The following is a 19,554-nucleotide window of genomic DNA, read 5'->3' as shown; positions in this document are numbered from 1 at the left end:
TTCTATTTCAAAAGTATGGAGTAACGTCTGATCTGTTTCTGTACATTTTGTCCCACATTCACGCCGGACTAAAAATTGCAGACATAGAGCGTTTGCTGAAACAAATGCACCACGACTCTTTGTCTACAAGTTTTATCCCTTACAAAACACAGACTATGACTTTACAGACTCCAGGTAGAAAGTTGATCACGAACTGCTTTGTACGAGCATACTTGGAATTTGAAGACCTTTATTCTCAGAGAATGACCGAACTACCTTGCGTCTGGCTATCGGCAGATCATACCTTTAAAGTAAGTGCAAACATTGGTGTTTGGAAGGAAGGAGTGTGGCTGAAGCAGTTTGATTCCCTATTTACTGTATTAAATGAGAAAGGACAAATTCTTGGATGGAGATTGACCAGGGGAACAGCATTTAACCAGGTAAAGGACATGTTACAACTCCTGAAGAATAGGTTGGATCGCACAAATATAAAACCAAAGAGAATTTGTATCGATAATTGCTGTCAATGGAGGCATTCACTGCAAAGCATTTTTGGAGACGACGTGGAGATTAATCTTGATCTCTTCCACGCTACCCAACGTATAGTGTCGAAGATTCCTAAAAAGGGAAAGAGAGGGTCTCCGATCAAAGACGTCCGACGACGATTGACAGATGACGTAAAAAGTTTATTCAGAGATCCGTCAGATATTGCATCCATCAGGTCAAAGGATACACCTTCAATTCAAGTACTAACTCAAAATCTTGAGAATTTTGTCAAAAAATGGAAAGATGTAACGTGTGATGGGGAACGCGTGTTGACAGAAGGGGCTATACAGGAATTGGATAAGTTAAAGAAACATATAAACAATGGCTGTTTGTCTAACATACCGGTGTCGTGTGGATCAAATCGTAACGAGGCCCTTCATAAGAGCCTGAACCGCAACATCTCCAGACAAAGGCTCGGAGTGCGCCTTGCACTTGCATTATTCGGAATTTTTTTCTACATATGGAACGAGAAAAGAGAACAATACTTCCTTAACGATTCCGTCGTAAAGCATGTGCGGGAATACTCGTTTTTACCCTCTAACATAACTAGGACCTTAGTAGCCGAATCATTTGGCATTGGGCCAAGCGAACAAAGCCAAATGGTAAAAATGAATTCGTCAGTCGAGGAGTCCTTACCTGCAAATTTTAGCGCATCTGCAGTTGTAGATGATGAATTCTCATCGAGTGACGAGTGTCTTACGGACAAAGAAGACAGTGTAATCAAGACTGAGGCTTTTGACGCAGTCAAGAATGCTCAGTTGAAATTATGTTTGGCATCCAAGCTTGCTTCCATGGCAAAGACTGGTCTACTTCCAGCGATACGAACATTGAATATGACAAAAAGCGTCCTTTTGTTACTTTCAAACTCTTTCTTTTCTAAAAGTTGTGACGAAGTTAACGCAGAAAGACGAGTAGATGGTTTGCTTTCTGGTTATGGATTAAAGAGGGTATTTATGCCAAAAGATGGAAACTGCCTTTTCTCATCAATAGCATTTGCATTGCAAAATCAGCTTAATTTTCCAGAAAATGAAGTAAATTCAAGCTTCTTAGAGCATTTGGAGAGCGTTGGGGTGACCAACGAGCTAAGCATGCTGTGCATGATAAGGACTTTACGAAAGCTCACCGTTGATGAATTTTTAGGAGAACATAGAAGTGAATATGCATCCTATTTGGAAGTTGATGAAAACCAAGATTATGAAAACATGGCCGAAAGTTTCAACACAAATGGATTCTTTGATTGCGCACTTGGAAATGCTGTTCCCCTTGCTTTGTCTAATGTACTCAAAGTTTCAATAGTTATCATGTCATCCCTTGAGCATTACCCCGTGATTCCCATCTTGCCAAGAGAAATCCCCCTTTCCAGGATCCCATTGTACATTGTCCATCTGAGAATTGGTGCTGGGCATTACGATGCTGCAATTGATAATCCCCTTTTGCCAAGGGAAACTGGTGAATCTTCATGTTCGTCGTCCACAAGGAAATTGCCATCAACATGCCAAAATGAAGTAACATCAAAAGAGCCTGAAAAGGTACCAATAACAACTGAAGTGGGATGTAGATGTGGTAGAGGTAGCGCAAGAAACAAAGGAGAAAGATCATTTTGTCGTGTTTACAAAGATGGTTGTAAATGCTTTCAAGCTGTCAGCGGGTGCACAGATAAGTGCTATTGCTACAACTGTGGAAACCCTCATGGGAAAAAGGAGGTAGTTAACACTGGAACACTAGAGCCAGTCCCAAGAAAGAGACGCAGACATGCTGCACGTTCAGTATCTTCAATGAAAGATGAAAATTTCATGGAAACAAGAGAAAGGAATGTCAAACTCTCATCATGGACTGCTTTTGAAGAGCTTCTTCTAAAGGAATGTGTCTTCTACCTGAATTCCGTAGATAAACTTAACGACAGTTCACTAGTTGAAATGTACAACAACGCAGTTAGCATATCTCAAGGCGGCGAATCCATCCAAAGGCATTTTTCACAACCACTACCGTTTGCCAATCGGAGAGGTTTGGAAGATGTCCAACGTATGATTAATCGACTTCAGAAACAAAACGATGCTTTTAATGTCCTTTTCAAGAATCAAATAAGTATGAACTTCCAAAAATCGACATGAACATCGATCGACAACAAAACAATTATTGTGTAATATTAATGGTTAACTACTGTTTTATTCAATTTATTAATGATATTAATCCTTTATTACTTTAAATATGTAACTACAGAGATCGTGTTCTCTAAGCTTCAACAAGCACTGTATGGACGGAGTCGTGTTTGTTGCGTTTTAGGGTAGAAAGCATGCCCCTTAAGGGCTCGAAACGCTGCTCCATAAAGGAACACACCTGATTGTTATGGTTACAAGTTCTTTCATCTTCGATCTCTTGGACTTGAAGTTGAAAGCGATTTTTCCTTGTAGAATACTTCGAAGAGGACCCATCACGTGGGTGACTAGTCCCAGGTTCCCAATCGCTTTCAACAAGAGGTCTCATTGTTACTGTTACGGAGTATGTTGTCTCACCAATGTTTTTATTTCTCTTTGCCGCTGTGCATCAGAAAATCGTGATTTATTTATGTATAAGACATTGTTTACCGGAAAACGTCGTTCCGTTCTGAAGAAGGCGTGTATAGGCGTACGAGCCGACGAGGGCGGGTTGGGGGAGGGGCAGCAGCACCTGGGATAAATTGGGAGTTTTAACAAGACGAAAGGGAACGTGAACTATAACGTCAATTAAAAATATAGCTTAGCAGTATCGTACGTATTTGGTGATTATTCCATTGTGCCTACCTTGAACAACAGGGGCGAACTATGATATAACTGGAGTTATAGGAACGGTTCTAAAGTGAAGATAAAAAGAGGATGATTTTTTTTGGTATGGTCATGTTGTTGCCAAACCAGAAAATTGGTGACTTCACGTTGTTATTATGCATGTGGACTAACGCAAAAAATGCAGTGGAATTAGAGCTACACGTGCAGCATGATTATATTTCCTTCCTTAACCAACGATTTTCTTGCTGCTGCTTTCTGATTCCAAGCTCAAGTGCTAAATTTGTTCTTTTTTTACCTGTCTTTAAACTTTTAAAGAATTGATGGCTAATCTTTTATCGAGAAAACGGACTGCTTTCGTTTCGTAGATATGGCTGTGATTTGGGCTTGCGTGTTTACACCAGTGCCGTTATATTACACAACATGCATCAGAATACATTGTGTATCTCGTGCCGCTCTCACGTTTAAAGCCAAAAAATTACTGTAATACAACACGGAGTTCAAACATCCATTTGGAAGGATTAATTAAGCCTCTTAGTCTAAACTCGGGGGATCGATTGCACAAGACTGTAAGATAAAAGTTTAACCATTGAGCAATTCTTGGAAATCCTTCCGACAATTACTATTCGGCGAATATTTGTTGGAAACTAGGGAACAAGCCGTCATTCTGACCTGTCATAAACACTCTACCCTAAAAATAACAATATAAGCGAATGGCGTTGGTCAGTTGAAAATGAAGAGTAGATTTTAATTCACATCCTCACTTGGGGGAATACAATTTCATACATTATGTCACTTTAAGGACCTGAAAGATTCACAAAATCACTGAAAGTCTCGTGAACTATACAAATAGACAAAACGTCAGGTTATTGCATTTATTCTCTTCTCGCACAACCTGAGACACATAAGGACTATTAAGGCCATGTTCAAGGCTAATTGACTGGAATATTTTGCCGATTTCTTTTATTAATGTTGTCTCGCAAAAATTAGCTTTTAAAATGAATTTTAGCAATGTATGTATGTATGTATGTTCGCATCTCCATTCCGAAGGTAACACAAGGAAACCACAGATGTTTAAGAAATTAAAGAAGAATAATATCATAACAGCATAGTCTAACACTGCTCCTCTATCCCCAACCTTCCTCTGTGCCCACTATTCCTCTGTGCCTACTGTTCGTCTATGTCCACTATTCCTCTGTGCCTACTGTTCCTCTGTTCCTCTGTGCCCACTGTTCCTCTGTGCCTACTGTTCCTCTGTGCCTACTGTTCCTCTGTTCCTCTGTGCCCACTGTTCCTCTGTGCCTACTGTTCCTCTGTGCCTACTGTACCTCTGTTCCTCTGTGCCTCCTGTTCCTCTGTGCCTACTGTTCCTCTGTGCCTACTGTTCCTCTGTGCCTACTGTTCCTCTGTGCCTACTGTTCCTCTGTTCCTCTGTGCCCACTGTGCCTACTGTTCCTCTGTTCCTCTGTGCCTACTGTTCCTATGTGCCTCTGTGCCCACTGTTTTTCTGTGCCTACTGTTCCTCTGTGCCTACTGTTCCTCTGTGCCTACTGTTCCTCTGTGCCTACTGTTCCCACTGTTCCTCTGTGCCCACTGTTCCTCTAGGACCGGTCTTCTCTAGTAAGTGACGTCACTGGTGCGTCTTACACCGCGCATAAGCCAACTTTTCCTAAAAAAATAAGGACTGAGCAAAATTAAGAATCGATGCATGTGCTTGAACAAGCGAGGCTTCGAGATCACCTGAAATCACGCGCACTTGTCATGATTACAAGAACTTGTTTTGTTAATTATTTAACGGTGAATTCCTACCTTGGCGCACAGAAGGCCTAGCAGATTCGTCTATTTCGGCCATGCTTCCACCCGCATGTTCAATTTGGTGAAAAAATTGGATCAAATTTAGATCATTTCGATCAACATCAAAGAGTTTCGGAGCGTTCCCTGTTTTTATCCGGACCTCAAAAATTGAGCAAATAAACGATTTTGATTAGTTTAAATAACAAAGACCATTCATAAGCAAGTGAAAATGGAGGAAATACAAACATTGCCAAAAAATAAAAACGCTAAATAAATAATTATCTACCTTTGGCTTCTTCCGAATTGCCATAATAAACTTGATAAATGGTATAATTTCTTGGTATTTGTGTAAAGAAGTTGAGCGTCTTACGATGTAATTGATTAATGTTTCAACAAGAAAACTTTTTGCCTGGGTAATGTACCTGTACGTTCAAATATTAAGAAAAAAATTAACCGGGTATTCATTCCCCTACCCCTCGAAAACAATATTATTTTCGAAACGTGATACCTCTGTTGGCCTCCGATTCAAAAGTGGTAAAAAATTAAATATTTACCGCAACGGGCATTAACGGAAGATGTTTACAATGCCCACTTGAAAAAAACAACCGGAAATGAATAGGTGTGGCCGGAACTTCTATATTCCATAAATGTTAAAGTTTAGAAGATTGACAAAACACATAATTTGTTCTCAAGATAAAAGATGTCAGCTTGTTACACGTTACCACGAAATAATCGCCTAAAAACAAATTCAAGGATAACCTCATTTCGCTGCGTTTGTCCTAAGAGATACGGCTACACATTGCGCTTGGAGGGAGGGGCCGTGAAGCATAATCCCCTAATCTCCGCATGCTTTCTTCAGTGGGCCAATGAGATGAAGTTTTCTTCTTTCATCCTTGAATAAAGCTTAACTGCTGAATACCCTACAATTCATTTGCGGGTAATAAAGGCCAAATAACCAATAATGGCATTAATTTACCTTAATGCAGTGCAACGGATATTTCGATGATAGAGGTTAAAAAGAGAAATTACATGGCCACGCGTGGATACCAATGCTGATATTATCTCTCACTCAACGGCTGAGCGCAGCGAACGGGTGCAAGATTAAATCAGCACAGGAAGTATGCATCAGCACTAGAAGATAAAAGTCGTATCCCCAAGAGTCTGTGTGATGTTCCGTTTATCATACAGATACTGATGAAATGTTCAGATTAAAAACAATTTGTTTTATTCATTTCCGAAATGGCGAAATAGTACCCTGGATGCCAGAGGGTTTTTTTTTTTTTCAAAGGTCCGAGAGTTTCCTACGTACGTGAGTTGGAGGCAATGACCGGGGGAGTGATAAAAAAGATGAATCACTCCTGAATTCCTGACAGGCTGATCAACAGGTATATACAATGCTCCAATAACAGTTGAGCGCTCTTCGAAAATCTGTTCACCTCAAGGAAAAATAACAAAAAACAATCATATTTTTTTCAATTCTCGGTTATGGCCTCCAACTCGCGTTGCGCTCTCTCGGACCTTTGAAAAAAAAAAAGTTCTTCTGGCACCCAGGTCCTAGGGTAGGAAAATAGTGGTCACCAACCGTTAAAACATGCGTCTTGTGCAACATGAAACAAGATATGAAACTTACAAAAACAAACATGATAATGTCAAATTGAGCTTTAAAAGTGATTTAGTAGAGAACAATAGATTTTTTTCGCTTGTACAATTTGTTTTTCCCAATAAAGATCATGTGATAATACTCAGGAGGTTTGGTCCTTTGTTTTGTTCAATATCTTAAAATGAAGGGGAAACTCGCTTTTTATTGGCTAATTGTGTTAGTTACCACGACGACAAATACAAATTCGTGCGGTGAAGATAAATCTTTCAGCAAAAAGGAAAATCATACAATTTCATCAGTATTTATATAATAAAATGCAATAGCAAATGCTTGAACTGCGACCTCCGCTACTATTATTCTTCTTGGGCTAATAAAACATACATACATACATACATACATACATACTTTATTGACTTTCCCCAAGGGGCTTTTCAAAGACAATATTAACACAAATATATTCCTATTTACAATTAAAAGATAAAAGATAAAATTTTAAAAATTGTTAAAATATATAAGTATTAAATTACAGTTCTTTAAGTAATTTGGTCCTCAGGTGATTTTTAAAAACAGTGACTGAATCACACAGTTTAAGATTATAATCTAAGGAGTTCCATAAATTAACTATTCTATAATAAAAGGTTCTTTGGCCGCTAGCGGTTTTAAAAAGTGGAATGTTCAACAATTGAGAGTTTCTGGTGCTACGACCGCTCACCTCGGCTCGCTTTAAAAATTTTGAAGACAGATATTCAGGGGTGTGGCCCGTCATACATTTAAAGGCCATTATAGCGCTTCGGTAATATAACTGGTTTGCCACAGGTAGCCAATTGAGCTCTTTACGAATAGGCGTAATATGGTCATATTTACGCGCGCCGCTCACAATGCGGCAGGCGAAGTTTTGCACAGCCTGCAGTTTGTTAATATTACACTTCGACGTGTTTGCCCATACATTGGAACAATAAAATAATTTACTAAAAACTAAAGAGTTGATAATCGTCAGGAGTGTACGTTTGTCAAAAACATGCTTGACGCGGTTTATTTGGCCGAGGCAGGACATGCAAGAAGAAGCCGTTTTAATTATGTGTTCATCATAAGTTAAATTAGAATCCAAAATCACGCCCAGGTCTTTAGCAGTGTCTGAAGGCATTAAAGGGAAGGGAGTGAAATTGCAATTTTGCACGCATTTGCCTGCTGCCAAATATCATAAACTTGGTTTTGCTAGGATTAAATAACAAGAGGTTATTGGAGCACCATTCTCCTATTTTAAACAGATCGTCTTTCAAATCAGTAATTGCATCCAGGTTGTCTTTTAGTTGAAAGGAAGTAATGAGTTTCGTATCATCTACGTAACTCTGGGTGCTGCATTTCTGTGGTATCGAGGAAAGATCATTCGTATATATGCTAAATAGTACTGGCCCCAAAATACTCCCTTGAGGTACACCACTGGTCACAGGCAAAGGATCAGACAGCATTGAGTGGATTCGTACTACTTGTTTCCTGTTGCTTAGGTAACTGCGAAACCATTGGAGAGTATGACTGGAGGTTCCGACATCTTGCAATTTTAAAATTAATGTCTCGTGATTGACACTATCAAAGGCTTTGGTCATATCTAAGAGTACAACAGCAGTTAAATTCTTTTTATCAATAGCGTTAAGAATTGTGTCGGTTGTTTCAATGACAGATGTTTCACACGAATGCCATTTCTTGTTACCGCTTTGAGTCTTTGATAGGGTGTCATTTGATTGCAGATATGAAGTGAGTTGATTATGTACAACCCTTTCGCAAACCTTAGATAAAACTGGTAGGAGTGATATGGGCCTATTGTTGTTTGCCTGTTCGTGGTCGCCGTCTTTTGGAATTGGTGTAACCTCAGCTGTTTTCCATTTTGATGGAAAAACACATGTTAGAAAGGATGCATTAACAATAGACGTGATTGTGTGAACAATTGGATTAAGACAATCTTTGATGACGCGAATCGGAATTTTGTCTATCCCAGGGGCCTTATTAGAAGGCATCATTGTTATTATACGTTCTATTTGTTTATAATCAATGGTACTCAGTGTGAACTGGTCTGAAAGGGCGTATTGTCTCGGTGTAAAATAATTCTGGTTAAGTGTTAGATTGCATCAGGAGCCATAATCGGGGATGGAGACCGTAAGCGCGCGCCATTTCTAGTATTGGGGTTGGCTCCATGATATGGGACAATTATTCTATTTTTAGAACAAATTGCGCCATCGCGTGCGCGACACGCACGTACATTGCTGCGAGGATTTTCGCGGATGTCGCGCAGGGAAAATGGCGGGCGATATTACCTTCGTGAATGAGGCAGATATAGGATTTCTCTCAGCAGTATCGCTTCCAAATTTAAGCCAAGCCCTCCTTGACAACTTCCTTGACCTTGACAGTGAACATGAAAGTGAGGATGATTCAGAAGACGAGTGGAGTGACTTTTCCGACCTATCGAGTGGAAATGATTCGTCGGACATGTCTGGGGAGGAATCGCCTAGCAGAGGACAGAAAGATGTAAGGAGGAAAAAGGTACCAAAAGCCAGAAACAAACAGGGGAATGAGTCCAGTAAAGAGAAAAGGAAAAAGAGTTCTGGAAAATACCTTTCTAACGACGACGTAAAAAGGCTGGAGGAGACTCTTAAGTCTTACGTTTTGAGTGCACAAACACATTGCGAAAATGAATTAAGAAATGAAAAATCATTGTCAATATTTCCAGTTCGCAAGCAAATGGTGTCCACCCTACTCAATAGCGACACGATCAGGGTAATGTTTGTGAAGCTTTGTCGGGATATTTACTCCAAAATAATTAAAGCTTTCACCGAAATATCCAGCGCTAAGGTGAAAAACAGTGACAAAAGGGCTTCGTTTTCAGTTATTTGTTCCCAATTGTTGTTGACGGTGGAGGAATCAGAAGTCTGGAGAAACATGAAAAAGATAATTGTCACCACCATTCAGTTGCAGGAGAACGAAACAGACGAAGTCAACTTTCATGCTGCCGTTGTTCTTAACACCATCTACTGGGCACTTTACGAAAATTTTCACAGCGCAGTCATGCAAATTAAGATTGACACTGACAAACGGAAAACCCAAACAAATGCAAGTGAAGGCGCGGACACTGTTGTCGATTCCGACTTTGTGGACGTTGCTAGAGTATCTGGGGCGGCGCTGCACAAACTACGGAAAGGAAGAGAAAAGATTGTTAATGGGCGGAAAGGAGCCAGGAGAGTTTCAGAAGCGACAAAGGAAAATTATGCAGCCGAAGTTAAAATTATGTCTGAAATGGTCTGTTCTGCAGAGGAGAAAACATCTTTGCCATTGGGTCTAAAAAGGTTGGACGAGGGAAAGTTGACTTTCTTCAATAGTACGTTTACTGTTGTTTTGTTAACGTTAGATAAAAGAATAAGAGAAATGTTGACTGAAAAAAATCTGAAGAGATATCCAAAAAACCTTATGAAGCTGACAAAACAATCGGTTGCTTTAGACGAGGAGCTACAAGAGTTATTTTTGGCAGCATCAAAAAGGGCATGCACAGCACCATTTGAAGAGATTAGGGCTTGCTCCATATGGCAAGAGCTAGTAAAGAGAATATGTAATACCAGATTTAAGGAATTCTATAGTGCTCAAGAAGAGAAAAAACTGATTCAGGAGGGCAAAGTCGTTTCAGCCGACCAAAGCTTGAGGGACAAGCTGAAAACTTACAGTGTCGATAAGCGTACTTAATTAATTAAGGATGCTTAATAATATGATCTTACAAACTTAATTACGCTTTCTTCTAGGCAGCAGACCAGTTCAAGTGGTCTCTTTGTGATAGTTTATACTTAGGGCAACGTCAGCTTGCCTTATATAATATGACAAGTCTCGTTTTTACTGAAAAACAATAGTAAGTAATATAACAAAAGAATAACCAAAGTGACAGCTTGAAGAGGTCTTTGATCTTTTTATTGAGAGCTGTACTCAGCTTATCAGGTACATTGGTACTCCAACTCAGTAACTGTTAGAGCTGCAGAAAAATTAACCAAAAAAATGTGTCTGAGTGATAGAATAATGTTATTTTGAACTTGAAACTTGCACTCAATATATTGTATGAATTCAATGAAAGACCCATCAAAGGACTGCATGTCTTTATAGCACAAAGACATAATTAATATCTATAGTTCTCAGGTATGGCTCAAGTTTTGTAAGTTACATGCACACCAGTACATACCATTTTAAATATGTAATAAATAAAGGATCAAGAAAAGTTTTTAATATGTGCAGTCAAATGACTTTAAAAGACTATTTATAACAATTAATATATTTTGGTGTCACATTTTCTTGTTCCTATGTAAATGGTGACCAATGACTAATGCCAAAGTGCAGCCAGCTTAAAAAAGACACAGCATTTCATTAAAAAATTAAAATTCCAGGCTGAAATGAGATTTTATGACAAGAATTGTTATCTACTAACAAAATGAAATGCTTGGAGGAGAAATCAATTTACTTCAACTTCAGCCACACAACAGTTTTTAACTGTACTGAATGTACTTTTTTTCTGAAATGACAGAGGCACATTATCTGTTGTACTCCACCCAAGTGATTTGGGCATACTGTATCGAGGTGCTGTAAAACTTCTGGTATGTCTTGGCTAGCCACAATATTAACTCGTTTTCTTTGGATGGTAGGGAATGGGAAAGTATACACCCATAATGTAAATGCCTGTGGCTATCAAAAATTGCACATGCCCCATTTTCCCAAACTAAAATTACTACTGTCCTCCCAACAGACACAAAGATGCCAACTGATTTCTGTTTCATGCTTGCCCGTTCCCTGACATTTGAAATGACATCCTGGAAGTTATTACCAGTAATAAAAAAATCTTTGGGATCCTCATAAGAAAGGAGGTGTAGATCATCTCCAACAGAGCTGAATGCATCTTCTACATCAAGGCCACCAACTCCTGCAGCAGAAAAGCATTCATCAAAGATTTTATTGCCCCCAGAAATACTTGAAACCACATGACCAAACCACCCCTCTTCAAGAACTTTCTTTGGTTCACCAATCAACCCAGAGGAGAACTTAAAACCCATTACAAGGGCTATTAGGGTGCATGCAGAGCTACCTTGCCTACCCTGAAAAGTGCTTTGAGAAATTTGGGAGGGAAAAATAAATTCTTTAACACCCTGATAACCATAAGGAACAAAATGTGCCATGATTTCAATGTAAGGCTGTTGATAAACAGTGTTCAATGTGGACACATTTGTAGGGCCAGATATAAGGACCTCTTGGTCCCTGTAGCCCTTCTGATCATGACTTGTGGCTCTAGCAGTGACCTTCAGCTCCTGTCTCAACTGAACCCTTCCAAGAGATGACCCATAATTCCCTGCACTTAGAGAACCATGGGCATGGAACTTGAGTGTGCCAAACAGGGATTCAAGTCGACTTATTGAGAGCCGCAATGGAGACAAAGAGTATCCAGGAAAATTATCAAAGAAGTATGACGAGAACTGTTTAAATCCAAAGACCATGACTCTTTGAAGGTCAAATGTCTAGAGGGAGAGAAAAGGCAAGCTAAATAAGAAATGCCATTTATTTAAAGGAGCAGTGTCACAAGGATTTTGCTGTTTTAGGTCAATTCTGTGCTTATAAAATCATTACTTTGGGTCTTTAATCATTAAACAAAATGCTTCTGTAAAGCTACAACGAATACATCAACGGAATTTTATCAGAGAGGGCTAACCATAATAAATTTCTTGAGGATTTTTGGAACATGCAGCATCAAAACCTGAAAAAATTGGCAATTTTTTTCAAGTTTCAATCTATTTCAATCCATGCCATCCATAGCGACAGGCGACAAGAAACAGTTTCAGTACATTCAAATAGCCTTTAATAACAAAACTAGATCATTCATTAGTTTTGAAATTCAATCAATGCGAAGACACCTGGCTTTTTGTAAAGTTGCCAAGTAGCGTGACAATGCCCCTTAAAGGGCTTAGTAAACAACTAATCCTAACTCACATTCAAATATATGAATTTCAATAATAATAATTATAATGATAATGTACTATAACTTTTATTTATATTTATAACATAGATAGGACCCTGCGCGCGCTCTCTGATTGGTCAAAAACCTATGTTTTATCAGAGTATAAAACATCGAAAAAGCGTGTTTTATCGTTTTGCGCGCGTAAAATCTATATCATAAAGCAAATGAAGAAGCCTAAGCCGTGTATTACACTGTGATAAAACACTCCAGTCATTTGAGAACACTCGAGAAATGTAGAAAACACTCGCCTGCGGCTCGTGCTTTCCACATTTCCCTCGTGTTCTCAAATGCCTGTCGTGTTTTATCACAGTGTAATACACGGCTTAGGCTTCTTTATTTGTTAAATAATTCATCAAATCTTTTCACTCGCACGCAATTGGTTTAAATACGTCACTTGACCGAATATCACCCAGCTAAAACTGGGGGATATCCGAGAATATCCCCCAATTGTCAAAACAACTCGCGTTGCGAAAAATATTTGAAGGATAATAAACATGAAAGCCTCCATTTGGGGCGAAAATATTCTCGGGTATTTGTCCTTGGACATTATCCGTTCCTCGAAGCTCATAGTTTTCCTCAAGCTGTGCTCTCCGAAAGCTGTTCGCTTCTCGGAGCAGATAATGTCCGCTGACAAATATCCTGGAATATTTTCGCCCCAAATGGAGGCTACTGTTTATATATACTATTGCCCCATCAAAGGGAACACTTGTCTTCCCTCCAAGGACCAGGAGGGATGTAGTTTGATCTTTTAAATGCACATTTAAAAAATAGTAAACAAGATAATGTTAAAGTGCCTATAACCCCAAAATATTTTTTTCGCTTAAATAAATCTTTGCACCTGTTCGAAACAAACTGCACCTTTTAACTTTTTTATAGGCTGTAAAAGTTACGAAATCTAGCCATCATCTGTTGCATGACCGAGCTAGTAAGGGGTATGGGTCTATTCCTGGGTTGACGTCACAGACTGATTTACATCGTATTAAGTCTTTGTAAACATGCATGCAAATAAGTTTGTGACATCAACCCAGGAATAGACCCATACCCCTTACTTGCTCGGTCGTGTTACAGATGATGGTCAGATTTCGTAACTTTTACAGCCTGTAAAAAGTCAAGATTAGGGCTAAAAAGGTGCAAAAAGGCGCAATGCTTTTCAAACAGGTGCAAAGAGTTATTTAAGCGAAAAAAATATTTTGGGGTTATAGGCACTTTAATAAACAAGTTAATCTTTATTCAGCAATACCTGCCATGCTAAAAACTTTGCTGCACGTGCTCGTTTGGAGTTGTCAACATACTCTGCAAAGATTAAAAGGAAAACTTAGATGTAACCCAGTTTGTCACCCCAAAAAGTTAGGCGTGAGGAATCAGATCAAGGGGAAAATTATTGTAAATATACATACACTGTAAAAGTAATTATTATATACCACACAGGTGAATAGTACTTTTCAAGCATGCTGATTGGCTAGCTTGGAGGTGATTAACCAAGTACTATTCACCTCTGAGCAGCCGAAGAAAAACAAAATGGCTTTTGTTGGTAACTTATCGCAAATAAAGTTACTCTTTGGGCTGCTAGTTATTCAGCTTGTGTGGTATATACACCTCAGTGTCAGTGAAAGTGGTGGATATTTATCTCCACTTCAGCGAATAATTGTTAATTATAAGAATGTCTATCATTTTAATTACAACTGTATTTTGGTGTTGTGTTTATTATGGCCTGGTTTACTGGTTAACTAGCATACAGTTGTTGGTAATCCAATGAAAGTGTAACTTTCAAGTGGCCAAATAAAAAAGGAGCTCTAATGAAAAAAGGTGAATGTAATTGAAGTTGATTCCAAAATGTTGAATGTTAAACATTTGAATCACTTCCTCATCAAACAGACTAGCTTTCATTTTCAACCATAATGACAGCCAGGTGAAGTGACCCATTGTTTGACTTTTAATCTTTTGATTGCTTTTTTAATGGACAAATGACTTAATACAGTTTGTTGAATAAAGTTTTTGATGTAAGCATACCTGTGTTGTTGTGCTCCTCTGCCCATTCTTCGAAATATCTCCATCCCTGTTGTATGTTTTTGAATACAGCTGACTCATTGGATCTTATAAACACATGGCTAAGGATTCCCTTTTCAAAAATGTGGTGGCATGCTTGTAGGTACCTTGCTGTTTCTTTCACAACATCAGTTTTCTCTGGGCCTTCACTTCTCAAATTTGCATATTCTTCCAAGGCTGCAATCATATAACGTTGCTGTAGAATGTAAAAGTAGACAAAACCACTTATCACTGTTCCATTCATAAAAATGGAAGCTTCATCTCAATTGTAAATATTTGAACCTTAATTATTGCCAGGATCTGTATATATGACATAAATTATCATTCTTTAGTCAATTTCAAGCTAAGGAATAGAACCATAAAGTTCTATAAATTTAACATAATTTTCCCTCTCTTACCTGCATTATCTTTGCAGGCATAACATTTAGTCTTGTCCAGCAGTCACGTTGCACATAGCTATACCTCAGACCAGGGACACGCCTACCCAGACCTTTTGCAGATCTCTCTTGATCCCTGTAATATTGATCAATTATTGGCTGCCAGCCAAAAGTAGTGCCTCCCTTCTCGAAAGCTTTTTTCCCCTTGTTCCTTGAACTGTACAAAGCTGCAATGATGTTCTTCAACTGGACAATATAAGAAACAATAACACCCAGGTGTTACAAATTGTACACATGAGAATAATTAAATACTTGAATTATTATAATACCTTACCTGGTGAGCAGGGCATATCATGACAAAGCAGGTTTTGTCTGATCTGGTGCTGAATGGATTGATGAAACTGGCCTTGAACTGGTATCGTTCAGCACCACTGTCTTCTACTGGGAGCTGCTCATTTGCATAGCCACAAAGCCTCTTAAAAAGGGCTAAGTTACAGGAAGCTCCATCACCAACCAATAGAATGACATGGAACCGGTACTTTTCAAGGGTACTGATCACCTTGAAGACGATGTCATGTAGAAACTTTCCATCCAGGGGTACCTCACGGAGAAAGTAAGGCCCAGCAAACTCAAACCCAGATGTCATATCCCGCCAGTAGGTCTGAAGAACGTAACTTGCCCTTTGACCAGCTCCATTTTCTGAGATGAACAGGGACTCATAAACATCATGAAGACATGACCAGTCATTTTCATTCATTGCATAGCCAATGGCAACACCATCTGTGCAACGGATCTGAATCTTACTCTGCACCTGTTAATTACAACTTACAATTATTTCAAAAGCATTTCATGGTCAGAAATTCCAGTTAAAATATTTTTATATTATGCAAATGAGGAAAGTGATGACATCATCGGTGGTTTCACTAAAATAGTACAACACTCAATCAAGAATACCTCCATAAATATTAAAAAAAATGTAAATCACAAAAGAAACAAAATCCACTGTGCCATTGCTATGACAACAGTTATGCTGCTGTTCCTGTTTCAATTAAGACTAAAATTTCCAGATCATCTTAAAGAAGGATAATTCACTGCCAATAATCTTACTGGGGAGAGGTGAGAAAAAATGCATGTAAACCATGTGTGAATCTCTGAGAAAGACCCTCTGTCCCAGTTTAAAAAGTTGGAAATGGAGATATTTGTTTTCCCCAGACAGAGACTGGATCCAAGAGCACTGCCATGGCAACAACATAGCAGGTGTCATTCTGTTTTGCTTGTGATGTGCATTTCTATTGATAAGTTTGAAGATCACTGCTCCAATATTTCTAGAGATATTCTTGATTCAGTATTTTGTTGTTCAAGTGGAGCTATTTATGACATGATCACTTTCCTCATTGGCATGATTAATACAAAAACATGAATATCTCTAAAATGAAAAAAGATATTCCAAATTATAAGGGAAATTCCATTCTTCTTTACTTTGAAAATCATTTCAAATAAGCAGCAATTATTTTGTACTGCATGGGCACTTTAAAGGCTTCACCAATCCAATAACAGTTTTGAGTTACTGAATGGATCTGAAAGTAACAGTTTAATTTACACTAACAACAACATAAAACTGTATATGCAATAACAAAAGGGGTCAGACGAAACTGCATATTGAGCTAGGTTTTTTAACTTTGTCAAATTTAACTCAGTTCATACTCCATGTTTCAACAATACAGCAAAAAAACGCTTAAAATTAAATAGGTTATATTACTTCATGATCTGCAATGAGCCCTATAATGATTCAAATAACATCATTGATGATTGCCATGTATATGCATGTAGATGTACCAAACATTAAGGAAGATATAGTAAAACTTAAATACAGATACACCAATATGGCTGTTATGATAAGCAAAGGGAATACCCTCTATTCACCTTTGTCTCATCAAACAAGAGTTCTCCAACTCCCAGTGGCTCTGGTCTTCCACTAAGGACTGCAGTGGTTTTAAATTGATTAAACAAAGTGAGTTGCTCGATGATTCTTTCTTCATGGATACCTTCCTCTACTGTTCTCTTTGCCATTACCCTCTCCAAGGATCTCCTGCATGGAAGCTGGAGAATGTCCAGCTTCTTGAGGTCATCAAACAGGACCGGGCAGCGTGCATAAATAGCAAGAGCCACTCGCCAAGTCGCCTGAGTCCAACGATTAGATCGATGTCCATATCCTTTAATAGAACGTGTATAGAACAGTTTTAAGCTGAGTGTCGTAAAACCAAAATCAAACCAGTTTACTTACCAATTAGACTTCTCAGCTAACCTCAAATTGTGGTATAACCAAAACCAAAGCAATTGCCTGATTACTAAATCAACACATCTAAACATCTGGGTAATACAGGATTTCAAAATTTAATGCAAGAATAGTTTGTAACAGAATCCCTTGTGATCATGAGATGGATTGGGCCTAGAAGAAAAAGCATTGTACATACATGTCTGTAGAGTAACTAAAAGCATTTCTTATTGATAAAATTATTAGTGTTCTTGAACACCTGAGAGGACTTCCATATAAAACGGAGAGGGAAGTATGTAAGAAATTGTGACTAAACCCTTGAAGGGGACCAGTGGCCTGGCCCAAGCTATTTAACCCTCTTGAAAGATACAACACATTTAAAAAGTACAGAAATTATTTATATTTTCTCCTCTTTTCCTCTGACATTCGCCCGAACACCCTAAGTGAGAAATACAAAGCCCTATGCAGGGGAAGAGAGGAGGGGGGCGAGGGTGGTGGTCTGGAACAGTGAAGTTTATAAAACACACCAGGGATGATCAGATATATTTGTGCCAAAGTGTGAACTTTTCTCTTCCCGTATCCTTCACACAGCCCCTTAAGTTATTTGGTTACTGATTATCACGCAAAATTACTGATAATTCCTCTTACTTAATTTCTTATCATCTTCTGACCAATTTACAATTTTGCATTTCGGAGTATCCTGAAGCATGTAGATCAAATTACACACCTTCTAAAACTTACCGTTTTTTGCCTGATCTTTTCGGAAATTCACTTTGTCCGAATCCCATATCTCACGCAAGACTTGCCCTGCACCGGGTCGTAAACTATCAGCTTCTGCCACACATTTTTCAAATTCCTTTCTTCCCATGGGTGTAGATTCAACTCGCTCCATCAATTTGTCCAAGTCAGAGCTATGTGTATCAGACATTAAAAAGAGAACTTCTTTCTGTACCGTTTGAACTGCTTTGTCATGTTTTCCTTGATTGCCGCATATTTTCAATCGCTTACTTTGGCTCTTTGGACTGGAGGCAAGAGAAGCGAACTTTGGATGACACAGATTGTCTGCTCCTTACGTCTTCTTCAGTCAGAGACTTCTTTTGGTTTAAGCGTTCTGACAGTTTTTGTTCTGTTTTGTAGCAACATCGACACTTTCTTCCACTCTCACATTGGGCATTTTTTATCAATCGCGCGCAATTTCTTGACAAAACTCTGTGCCAAGGAAGGGTCTGTTCTTCTACTTCTGAGGACAGATAATCCTGCTGGCCAGTTATCCTAGTGTCCAATCCAGGACAAGGGACGATTCTCGACGACTTCGTTTATTGCATTTCTCAGTTGTCCCGGCTGATTAATATTAATTGTGCCCCTTCTTACGAGCTCAAAGTGGTACATAAACAAACGATATTCACCATTTGCATCAACAACGAGTCTCACGTCGTCAAAAGGCACGTCGTCAGAGAGAGAGGCTTTCCGTTTCTTGACGACAACCAGGGATGGCTTTCCACTTCTTTCCACAACCTCGACACGAGCCTCTACTCTGGGATCCTGGAGATCTGACGCGATGGCTTCAAGAGATCTTAATTCGTTGCTCTTGGCAAGAATGTGTTCACGAAGGTTAAGCTTACCAACCTGCACATAATTGAAGTATATTGGGTGTTAATTAATTTATTTTAGTCCAGAAAGCCCGGGAAAGAGCGTGAAAACCGATGCCGTGAATTAAACTAAAAGCAACAAATTTAATTAATCGACTTGCGTACCACGTACCTGAAAGGGTTTCTCACTGTTCGTGTCATCCCAGAGTGTCTTAAACACCGTTTTCACTCTCTTTTGTTGTGTGGCTGAGCTGACTTCTTCCAAATTTAAATCATTTGCTCTTTTAACAGAGCTATCGACTTCCATATCAATTTATTCACAGCTGTTATCCCCTGGCATCACTGTACAAAATCGCAACTTTCGCCCGCCATTTTATTATCACGCCATTGATACGCAAGAGGACAACATCCACGCGAGAACCCACGAATTGTGCGTGAGTCCGCGCAGATATATGACGTCAGGATGGCGCAATTTGTTCTAAAAATAGAAAAATGTCCCATATCATGGTTCCGCGCGGATCCCAATACTTACGGTCTCCATCCCCGATTATGGCTCCTGCT

General features: G+C 39.0%; 2 protein-coding genes across 2 annotated transcripts; one reads left to right on the top strand and one right to left on the bottom strand.

Moving 5' to 3' along the window:
- Positions 1 to 8,801: 8,801 nt before the first annotated feature.
- On the top strand, positions 8,802 to 10,404 carry LOC137990081 (uncharacterized). The gene is made up of 2 exons (XM_068835627.1): positions 8,802 to 9,213; positions 9,640 to 10,404. Exons 1-2 carry the CDS (start codon positions 8,971 to 8,973, stop codon positions 10,402 to 10,404), a joined length of 1,008 nt encoding a protein of 335 aa, XP_068691728.1. The 5' UTR covers positions 8,802 to 8,970.
- An 830-nt stretch (positions 10,405 to 11,234) lies between these two features.
- Positions 11,235 to 18,333, bottom strand: LOC137990079 (uncharacterized). The gene is made up of 7 exons (XM_068835626.1): positions 18,146 to 18,333; positions 17,053 to 17,342; positions 15,464 to 15,940; positions 15,151 to 15,375; positions 14,717 to 14,948; positions 13,947 to 13,999; positions 11,235 to 12,209 (listed from the first exon to the last, which is right to left on the bottom strand). The coding sequence occupies exons 1-7, from the start codon at positions 18,330 to 18,332 to the stop codon at positions 11,235 to 11,237; spliced, it is 2,439 nt and encodes an 812-aa protein (XP_068691727.1). The 5' UTR covers position 18,333.
- Between the last annotated feature and the right edge of the window lie 1,221 nt (positions 18,334 to 19,554).

The sequence above is a fragment of the Montipora foliosa genome, unplaced genomic scaffold, assembly GCF_036669935.1.
Source record: "Montipora foliosa isolate CH-2021 unplaced genomic scaffold, ASM3666993v2 scaffold_55, whole genome shotgun sequence".
Classification (NCBI taxonomy): domain Eukaryota; kingdom Metazoa; phylum Cnidaria; class Anthozoa; order Scleractinia; family Acroporidae; genus Montipora; species Montipora foliosa.
The sequence above is the reverse complement of the archived record's forward strand: the minus strand, read 5'-3'. Positions and strand labels throughout refer to the sequence as shown.

Coding starts and splice junctions, on each gene's coding strand:
- LOC137990081 (XM_068835627.1), top strand. CDS start 8,971: ATGGCGGGCGATATTACCTTCGTGAATGAGGCAGATATAGGATTTCTC. Junction 9,214..9,639: donor AAGATGTAAGGAGGAAAAAG/GTACCAAAAGCC, acceptor ACCACCATTCAG/TTGCAGGAGAACGAAACAGA.
- LOC137990079 (XM_068835626.1), bottom strand. CDS start 18,332: ATGTCTGATACACATAGCTCTGACTTGGACAAATTGATGGAGCGAGTT. Junction 14,949..15,150: donor TGCCTGCAAAGATAATGCAG/GTAAGAGAGGGA, acceptor TACATTCTACAG/CAACGTTATATGATTGCAGC. Junction 14,000..14,716: donor AGAGGAGCACAACAACACAG/GTATGCTTACAT, acceptor TAATCTTTGCAG/AGTATGTTGACAACTCCAAA.